Source organism: Emys orbicularis, chromosome 10 (genome assembly GCF_028017835.1).
Source record: "Emys orbicularis isolate rEmyOrb1 chromosome 10, rEmyOrb1.hap1, whole genome shotgun sequence".
NCBI lineage: Eukaryota > Metazoa > Chordata > Testudines > Emydidae > Emys > Emys orbicularis.
In genome coordinates this window covers 72,576,083-72,586,812 of record NC_088692.1, presented here as the reverse complement: position 1 = coordinate 72,586,812, position 10,730 = coordinate 72,576,083, and the positions used below count along the sequence as shown (strand labels likewise).

At 43.9% G+C, this 10,730-nt stretch overlaps 1 protein-coding gene across 1 annotated transcript; it reads left to right on the top strand.

Annotated features, from left to right (window-relative positions):
- Positions 1-1,740: 1,740 nt before the first annotated feature.
- C10H15orf40 (chromosome 10 C15orf40 homolog) lies at positions 1,741-9,487 on the top strand. Its single transcript, XM_065411753.1, has 4 exons — positions 1,741-1,887; positions 2,397-2,523; positions 4,595-4,722; positions 7,907-9,487. The coding sequence occupies exons 1-4, from the start codon at positions 1,789-1,791 to the stop codon at positions 7,997-7,999; spliced, it is 447 nt and encodes a 148-aa protein (XP_065267825.1). The 5' UTR covers positions 1,741-1,788; the 3' UTR covers positions 8,000-9,487.
- The last annotated feature ends 1,243 nt before the right edge of the window (positions 9,488-10,730 follow it).

The following is a 10,730-nucleotide window of genomic DNA, read 5'->3' as shown; positions in this document are numbered from 1 at the left end:
CAGTCTTGCAAGGATATAAAAAATACTGGACTAGGGAGTCTCAGGGCTATAGTAAACACATAAATTTTTAAAAAGGACAAAGCTTTGTTGCAGCAGCAGCTACCCAGCATATTTTACTTATGGTTTGCAAGTGCCCCTGTGTATTAGCTGCTTCATGTAATTATTGCTAAAATATGGGGATAAAACTAATTTCAGGGGCAGCCCTTATGCTGTTGTAACTGTCTGTCAGTAAGGTGTGTTAAGAGAGGGAAAATTCTGTGTAAAGAGTGGTTACAAGAAGGTAACCAGCATTGGTTAAAGGGGAAGCATAAGGCTAATGGAGTGGTTTATCTAGCTAGCTCTAACAGCGCATGCAGTGGTACAGCTACCCAATTTATGGGAGATTCTGAATGCAGGGGCCAGGCCCTAGCTCCATGCTGTAGGAGTGGGCAATCAGTTGTACTGTGATACTGAAAAGCAGCACAGACCTGTTGCGGGCCCAAAGGGGGCAACAGGGTTCGTTGCCCAGTGTGTGTCGTACCAATAGACACACCAGCGTGGAGAAGCAAACCAGATTTATTCCAGAGCTCTGAATAGGCACTAGGAGACCAGCATGTCTTAAATCAAGCACAGCAAATAGAAGCAAGTTTCCCATTTTATATTCCAAGCTGTTTGTGTACAAGCCTTTGTTCTGTTCCTCCCCTACCCCTCCCTTCCTGACAGCAGTTACAGCAGGCATTCCATTGTGGCATGTTAGAAAAGTTCTCGTCCGCATGCTTATCTTCGGCCTTGTAGGCCTGTGCGCACGCAGTCTTCCCCCCCCCCCCCCATCACTACGTTTGCTAGTGTGAGCGAAACAGCAGCTGTCTGCTAGAAAAGCTGACCGTTACATATTCTGCTTTTAGGCTGGTTAGCATGGAGGCTGGTTAAAGTTCACAAGATGGAGTTACTGTGGCTCACTTAGACCTAGAACAGGGGAGTTTCATCGGCACTTACGGCCTTCCACACCCCCCCCCACCCCCCCGCGTTACCTGGTAGCTATGCCTAGTGATGCCAACAGACCCATGGATAGTTGCTTTTTGGGCGAAGATCTGGAGTGGGGGGCTGCTGCCAGATCTCTCTGCTTGCTTGTTTATTCCTATTACTGTTCAGGGTCACAGGCCGGGTGCACGTTTTTTAGACTAAATACTTCAACACTACGGATCAACGCTGCGTCCCTCGCATCAATTTGGGGGAGGCGTATTTACCCTTTCCATCCAGTCCAAAAAAAGCGCTACACATTTTATTCCTGCTACAAACTGCATAAACCCCGCACTAATGTAACTCATGGGAAGGCCTCAGCTGTGCTCTGCACGAGGCAGGACCGGTGTAGCCACCGGCCCTTCGGACGCGGCGTGCTGGGCCGCGCCGGGCCGTACAGCTGATGTTGGCCCTAGTACCCCGCTGTGCCGCGGAGCTGGCCCCCTAGCTGCAGGACGGGAGTGCGCAAAAGCCAGGGGCGGGCGGGTGCCGTAGCAGGGACGGGCCCTCGATGCCGGCGAGGACAGTGGGGGGCGGGGGTTGCAGCCCACGGTAAGGTCGGGACCAGACCAAGCACGAGGACACCTGGCTGGCGGCTCTGCCCCTCGCTCGCCGCCTGGATTAGAATGGAATCGAATGAATTAGCGCCTGTTCAACCTGCGCGTGCGCAGCACTCTGCCTGGCCCCGGAACTGGGAAGCCGGACGGTTTCCCTGCAGGCCCCGCGGGGCGGGGTGTTCTGGTGTTGCCGGAAGTGCGGATCAGAGTCGCCCACGGTTCGGTCTGTGTGATGCTGGTGGCCCTGGCCGGCTTCCGTCGGCGGGGCGGCTGGGAGCAGGGTCCCGTCAGTGCCTGCGTGCGGAGCTGGAGCCGGGCCATGCCACGGAGGGTCAGTGACTTGGGCCGGGGCCGCTCGCTCTGCGGAGCACGTTGGGCGGCAGCGGGGAAGGAAGAGAGCGCCTCGCCTCGCCTCCGCTGGGGTGAAGCCCTTGTAAGCCGGGTCAGCGGGCCCTGGCCTGGCGCCATTAAACTACCGCAGCGGTCTGGGTTCCTGCGCCGCCGAGGGGCAGGAGAGAAACGGCCTTTCCTGTTCGCCCCGTCTGCTACCCCGGGCGTTTGCCGGGCGGCTTCGTGCTGCGACACCGGCGCCGTGGGGAGCCCCCCCCCCACACACACACACCCCCACACCTGGTGGTTGGGTCGGTCACACGGCACCAGGAGGGGAAAACAGTGATTCTAAAACCATTCTCGTTGCTTGGGAGCGGAGGGGAGACTCAGAAGCAAGAGTAGAGGCTGGAACTAGTTTTAATCTTCGCATTGGTTGGCTAGATTTCAGATTTGCAATGTCACTTTAACAGCTGCTGGGTTTTTTGTTTTTGTTTGTTTGTTTTTGTTCAGGGAAAAGAAAAGTGTAAAGACCCAGTAAAACCTCCTGTTCCGTCAGGTCCGGTTGTAACTGACAAACGTGGTTCCGTCACTATTGCTATTCATGCCAAACCTGGATCCAAACAAAATGCTATAACAGGTATATCCCAATGAAAAGTGTAAGTATGAGGGAAATAGTTCATGTAATTAAACAAACAAAGCTATTTGGGAAGGCAAGTTTTTTTCCTCCTCTCCCTGCACCCATTTCTTTGCACAAGTTTATGGTCCTGCAGAGAGGTCCAAGTGATAGTGAAATGTGGCCTCACAACCTTCATTATATCAAAATGACCTGATGTTCCTTGTGCTCCATTTGACTAGGTGTAGTTGATTGCACTGGTAAAACTGGAAAGATGTGTTGGAGTAAATCCACCTTTTTGCAAGCAGGGAGAGTAATCCTGGGTAATCTCTTGATTTTAGCTATATTCCAATATAACTGCTTATGTGAAATATTCCAATGCTGCAGTCTATCTTCAGATGAGTGCAAAGCAAAAGACTTGTTATAGTGGACAGGATCCAGTGTTGTTGGGTTTTTTTAAAGCTGACCTGTGTAGCAAGTATGTTGATTGAATAGCAAGAAATAATCTATTTTACACATCTGTGTATATATAATTTGTTCCATCCTCTTATGAACAGTACAGGCATTTATGTAAAGACAAAGGAAAATTTCTTTTCTGTTCAGCAGGGGGAGCCTATTTACCATTTATGACAAAAAGCTCAGTCAAATCTGATCTCTTTGTAGTGAACCATCCTTTGTTATAAAACTACAAGCTTTGTGATCCTTATTATGAATGGTATACACCAGGGGTCGGCAACGTTCGGCGCGCGGCTCGCCAGGGTAAGCACCCTGGCAGGCCGGGCCAGTTTTATTTACCTGCTGACGCGGCAGGTTCGGCCGATCGCGGCCCCCACTGGCCGCGGTTCGCCGTCCCGGGCCAATGGGGGTGGCGGGAAGCCGCGGCCAGCACATCACTCGCGTGCGCCGCTTCTCGCCGCCCCCATTGGCCCGGGACGGCGAACTGCGGCCAGTGGGAGCCGCGATCGGCCGAACCTGCCGCGTCAGCAGGTAAATAAAACTGGCCCGGCCCGCCAGGGTGCTTACCCTGGCGAGCCGCGTGCCAAACGTTGCCGATCCCTGGTATACACACACGTTCTCTTTCCTTCCACTGTAGATACAGGAAGAGTCAGATATAAATAAAGTAGTAAAACTCAGCATGAGAGACTTGTGATAATCTGAATTGGAAAGTCCCCCAAGGTAGTCAAAACTTGAACTTCTATAGTGAAACAAGCAGGGAATTACAAACAAACAAAAATATCCTTCAGGCTTTCTTTAAAATAAACAAAAGACAAACTTTTCCTTTGCAGATCACTTTTGATGCCTTGTTTGTGCTTAGTTATTATGGTGATAAACACAATTTAAATGCTCATAGACAGAATGTTTTTAAAATCTACAAATGCTTTAAACCAAGAAGCAACTAATACAAGTCTGGATGGTGCCATCATCTTCATGTTTATATGCAAACAAGAAGCATTCATTATGTAGGTATGCGCACTACACTAATTAGATGGGTCTGTTATCTGTAGGATAGTTCAGCACATATTTCATCTTAAAGGGACATTAGTGGGCATTGTTACAAAAGAGATGATAATCAAAACTGCATAAAAACTACTGGGACATTAACCACAATTTCAAAATCAAATTGTAGATTAACCTCACGTCTGGAAGCAGGGACGGTAGTAGAAGTGGATGTGAAGGGCCCAGTACCTCACATTGACACTTGGGAGAAAAGTATGCAGAGTCTGCAGCCTGACAAAGCCTCACTGTATCCACCAAACTCATGGAACAGGATCCAGATAACTACAGAATGAAACTTGTTAATTCTTAAAAGCATCACATTCTAGAATCTAAGGCCCACTCTTCCCTATTTATAAGGACTATCTATTAATGCATACATCTGAGGAATTGACTAGCCTTGTTGGTAAAGTGGAAAAAACAAGTGGTAGAATTAAGTGGATGTTCTTGATGCAGTAAAAGTCATAAGATCTATCATCAGCTGGACTGTTCCAGGAGTTGTCTACTTGGTTTCAAATAAACCATTCTTTAAAAATATGAAAGTAAAAAACTAGGCACTGTTAATGCTTTGAAAATAAAAATCCTAAAATATTTGTTATAGATGTGACAACTGAGGCAGTAGGTGTAGCTATTGCTGCACCTCCATCAGAAGGGGAGGCAAATGCAGAGCTGTGTCGTTACCTTTCTAAGGTTCTAGAAGTGAAGAAGAGCGAAGTTGTTTTAGATAAGGTACAATACTTTTTCTTTTTCTGCTCTGCTACAGTTAGATTTCTGAAACTTACATTGTAATAGAGACCACTTTCCACATACAGCAGACCAAGTTTCTATTTTTCAAAATACTAGTATGAAGATATATTAAGTTGTGTAACCTCAGTTATGGAAAAATAACGTATTTTAGTCTTTGAATTACTAACTCAAAATAATCTGTTTCTCAGTGGCCCAAATCAAATGTGCTGCTACTTTTTCTTGGTATTTTCTAAGTCAGTGTTTGGTTCATGTCCTCTGTGACCTTTAAAGTATTCTTCATACTGAGTCTCATTTTCTAAGAAGTTAGAATATCTTGCACAAAACACCTTACAAGTGACTTTCTTTAGAAATTTTTATATTTGAGTAAAAGATCTCTGTTGGGTCACTCGAATACACAGTGATGAGCATATCAATTCCTAGATAGCTTTGCTTCTATTGCGAAAACAGTAGTAACATCAGAACTCCTACAAAGGGGGGAGGGATAGCTCAGTGGTTTGAGCATTGGCCTGCTAAACCCAGGGTTGTGAGTTCAATCCTTGAGGGGGCCACTTAGGGATCTGGGGAAAATCAGTACTTGGTCCTGCTAGTGAAGGCAGGGGGCTGGACTCGATGACCTTTCAAGGTCCCTTCCAGTTCTAGGAGATAGGATATCTCCATTAATGATTACTCTGCATGATTAAACAGGTGGAAATTGCATTTATTTCTTCTCGTGTCTTTTTGTTTAAAGTCCGTTTTCTCCAATATCTCTCTTTTACAATTAAGATCAGATTTGGACAATGACAACTTCTATGAATTACATGTTTATGTAGATGTTTGTGATTGAAAAGATTAAATTCATTATCCTTTTAAAAAACAAGTATTAAATCTTAACCCATTGAAGCCAATAGAACTTCAGTATACAAGCAAATTAAGAGAACAGCAAGTAGCAGAAGTGGGGTTAACTTCTGTCACAGTCACACTGGGAAGTCAGCATTCTGCTACCCAACAGTGGTCTGTTCATTTAGGGTGGCAGCAACAGCAGAAGGGACATTGAGAGGAAATAGAACAGTCTGTGTCCTGTTTTGGGAAGGCTACCAGTTAGTCTTTGGCTTATGTTACTATCATGTTTGTATGACATATATGAAAAGTGGATGAAGTCTGAGCCATCTACTAAATGTATTCGTTTATAGGGCCAGGAAGATAAGAAGAGTGCTTGGGATGGATGCTTTTTTATGTTGTACATAAATCTAAATACATACATTTTAAAAAACAGCTATTAGAGGCTACGTTGTCTAATGGACTGAGCACTATTTGGCTGGTAGACAGGAACTCAAAGATTTATATCTTGGCTTTGCTGCAGACTGAACAATGTACTTAACCTTTATTTCAGTTTATCCCATCTATAAAACAAGGGTAACGCTTGCTTACTTACCTCACAGTCATGTTGAGAATTAATTAGATTGCTCTTGAAAAGCACTATATAATTGCTAAGCAGCATCAGGCATAATGAGGAGCAGCACTGTTCAACCTTTTCTAGTCAGCTCTGGTAATTCTAGTCTGACCTGCAGCACCCAGGCTATTTTATATTAGGACTTGTCAACCACAGACCTTCAATCATTCTGAACTGTGCCTCAATTGTGAAGTGGGTCTGTTTTGTGACTCCAGCCAGATTTTCAACCTAGGTGTACAAGGCTAATACCATATGCTAACTGCTACCTAGCATTCTCCCTTGCCTCCCAGCTGCTATATAATCAATTCTCAGCTGGGAAAGGAGAGCCAAGCTAAAATTGAAAATGCAGAACTACATTTGTTGGTCTTATTTATCTTGCCTTACAGAATGTTAATCCTGTAATACAGTGCAACGTGACTAAGCCACAACTTGAGAAACTGAAAGCAGTTTCTTAACAGTGGTTATCTTCTAATAAAGGTGGAGAAATTGTACTCAGTAGATTTTGGGATACTGTGGGGCAGCCTCTTAAGATGGAAAGCTGCTAATTTGTGCTTTCAATGGAACTTTTATGTATGTACTGTAAATGTAATTCTAGATTTGGGATCTTAATTCAATCTAGAAATGTAGCTACTGGACTCTTACGTGAGAGGAAACATTTTGTTAGCGCATCCTTATAAGAAGTAAACATCAGTTGGCCAAACTATTGTTTAAAGAATGCCTTGATTTCAATAAAGTAGAGATGGTAACATCTGTACGTGACATCTGCATAGTCCCACGTGCAGGATGCATTGCTGAGCTTGGGGAGCATCCTGCTGCTCACTCCCCCTCCCAGCTGATGGAAAGAGCAGCAGCTCAGGGCATGCACTAAAACCTGCCTGCCTACTTTGAAATATGTAGCAGATCCAGTGACTCTGCTCCCTCCCACCCCAGGAATAACTAGTGATGATATTGGGTCCCTGGCCCCACTCAGCCCACTTATCCAGGGAGAGATTATTTTCTTCCTGGGTAAGCACATGAGTGGGTAAGTGGGTTTTTAAGGCCTGTCTTAAGGCTCACTCTGCTATGGCCAAGCTGGCATCCAGGGCCTGCTTCTGGAACATTAGAGAAATCTTAGACATTGCAGGGCTGCTATCTGCAGCTCATTCACACATTTACTCAGAGTCCTCTTCTCATCTAGATTCAATGTTTGTTTCAGAAGAGAAGAGTAATTCTGCAGTTCTTGCTTAATTGCACACCCCAGTCTGCCTTCTCAGGAGCTCTACCTCTTGTTAGACTTGCACAAGTCAGACAAAAGCATCTCGAAGAAGAAAAATGTTACTTAACAGTAAACCTAGAACTTTGAGGGTGGTGTCTGTGTTTTTATACTAGCTGCCCATCGTCCTCTGTGGTATGGTGGAAGCAATTGTGACTGCTTCAGCTCCATGGCCGTCTTATAACCTCAACTTAGAATGTGTGGTGCCACAAGAGGGTGCTCACAGAATCCCTATGCACAGTACTTTCCATGCGGTCTCTGAAGCACCATGGCACTAGAGGATGTTTTCTCCCAAATTTGACTATGCAGAGGAAATAACTCTGGTTAGAGTTACTGGTGACTAACCTTTTTTCACTACTGTTGGTTGTATGTAACCTTAGTACTATTTACAAAGTACCCACTCTATTGGCACCATGATTCGTTTTTAAAATGTGTACTTAGAAGTAAAGAAATAATTCTCTGAATTCTTTTTTGTGTTGAAACAGGGTGGTAAATCTCGTGAAAAAGTGGTGAAGATTTTGGTGTCGATGACTCCAGATGAGGTTTTAGAGAAACTGAAAAAAGAAGCTACCAGTTGAGACCAAACAAAAGCAGGAAATGGAACAATGTGTCTTGAAAATCTTTCATTGGATGTAAAGAGGAGGAGGGACATTCGTCAATGAGAGCACACAAATGCAGGCTGTGGGTCACTTACGAGAAACAAAGATTATTTTGTGTAAATGTGTAGATAAATTTAAGTACATTGTAAATTACAAATCTCTTCCCTATTCTTCCATACTCGAAACGTTTCGTTTAAATAATCCCACAGAACTAAGGCCCAAGCTAGAAGTGGAAGCAGGATTTATCGCTGGATAGGAAAGCTAAAACCCTGAATCTACATCATGAATTCAGCATGACAGGGCTCCTTTTCTATAGTTATTTTCAAAATAGTCTCCTAAGCGTAAACCCAGTCCTGATGAGTATTTGGGCAATGTTTTTGAATGCAGGCATAATTATTTTTGGTTCACAAAGTAAAAGGCTTGGAGTGACAGGCTTCTGATAAAGCACTTGAACAATGTCAAGAGAAATATGATGCAGAAGGAAAAATCAATTTAGAAGTGAGAGCCTAAAAGAGCAATCAGTGTAATATATAGTGGCATGCGCAGGGTCCAATTCTACTCTTGTCTACACCACTTTAAATCCAGAGTAATGCCAGTGGCTTTTGAAGCCAGTGGCATTGCCCTGGATTTACATAGGAGCAGAACTTTTCCCTTAAGCAGTCAAAAGAATTGAGTCTGCAATATGAGAAATTGATACAGTCCTTAAGCAGCAAGTACACAAAAGCTTGCTTTGATTCACTAGGAAGCCTATAATCGGAGTTGCCTAATAAAGGTAGAGTTTCTTATAGAGTGGTCAAAAGTATCTTCACCTTACATGCCAAATGTAGCAATTTGTTTTGTTTAATAAAAACACAGCACTAAGTTTCATCCACAGTTCTTGTATTTTCAATGAGAACGGATTATTTCTAGCTGTGACTTGACTAGTAAAACAAAATTAATTTGTTTTTAGACAGTCTTAGCAGCAATTTTGTTTGTTCTTGGTGACATTCTGTTGATCTAAATAAATGAGTTGTGGTCAAGAATCAGTTTCCAGCCATAGAAAAGTGAGCAAAGTGAAGTAATACATGGAGTGGTGTTAAAAAGAGTGCAAAGATTGTACATGAGAGGAAATGGGAGAAGTAGATGTATTTGTCTTAATCGCTCTTGACAAAGTACTGGAATGCACACTTGTGTTCCCCACTAATATATGTGATGTCACTATATTCGGCTGTTTCAGCTATCCTCTTAGGTTGCAGCTGTTACGGGTTAGATTGTGTTACTTTCTACGTTGTTTCTATCCAACAGCTGTAATGTGTAAATGTGATTTTATAATTTTAATGCCTAAAAGTCAATAAACAGGTCTCTCCCATCCCTTCCATTTTCAGCTATGCAAAAAGATGTTGCTAATGGTTCTATCAGGATGTTTCTCTCTACTAGCTATGTGCTAATAAGGTTAATTGCTAGAGGAATAAAGGCTGTAAATATTTGCTGCTTAGGTCATGTTTTGCTTCCTCAGGCTGATACACATAAAGCAGTGTATGGGCATCTCCTCATTTCCCACTTCACAGTCCTGACACGCTGACATTTTGGCTATCAATTGCTTTTCTCCTAGCCCAGTTGGCATTCTACTCCTTAGCTTTACGTTGATGCTTCTCACTGTTCCAACTGGTTTGCCCAGCAGAGGGCTTCACTCTCTTGATCAAGGGGAAACTAAAAACATGCATGTTTGCTTTCATTTGTAGTCCTTAGTGCTACATACTCGTGTTCTGGGTGGAGTGTTCATTCAGCTGCTCAGCATTTGCCGAGGGTGAAGTGGAAATGCCCTAGCCAGAAAAAAATTAGGAGGTTCCCTCTGCCTAACTCTCAACTACTTATCTTGCTAAATATATTATGTCTGAGTTTCCCAGAAGAGGAAGAAACACAAGGAACACTCCAGTAGTGACTTACAGCTTGAATATATGAATTTATCCAGTATGGGCACCTACACACTATTTTATAAAGAGTGACCAAAATCTCCCGGGCAGCAGCTATACACCATTATTTCAAACTCCTCGTTTAACATGTTACATTTTTCCACCACTTTTATGACCCCAAAGCTGTATCTAGTCTTGGAAGGAGACCAACTCAAGTAATGTATAATGAGATTAATCTTTTAACAGTTCTCCCACTGCAGCGTTAACCAACACGAGCCTCCACCCCTCTTTTTTCTGAAAGTGATCTATTCTGTCCAAGAGCTTCAGCAGCTTCTGCTGGGGAGAATTAATGTTTCCTGAACTCAAGCTGGCATTCTGGATTGCTTCTTTCCAATCAGTCAGGCTCTGTCTTCTGTGACTTGAATACAGCAAAGGTGCCTTAGGTATCACACTCTCCAGTTTATGTAAGGTGGGTCTGACACATGATATCATGTTGATCACTGATGTCAGTCAGACTTGCACTATCCAGCAGGGAAGATTATTAGTCCTTGGGAAATGAGCATTCCGCCCTGCTCTCTGTTCCATTTTCCCCTTTCCTTATGCAGCTCCTTGTTCTCACCTACCAAGCTCTCAGCCCCACACACTGTCCCTTTTAAGTCAGTGGTAGCGCTCCTGGTGAGGACATGCACCACTGACAAGAGGGTAGCATGGACCTGAACCACTGCGGTGATTGTAAGTTGACCTAACCTATGTCGACTTATGTTCCTAGTGTAGACATGCCTGGTGTGACATACTGTTTGTTCTCCGTTGTATGATAT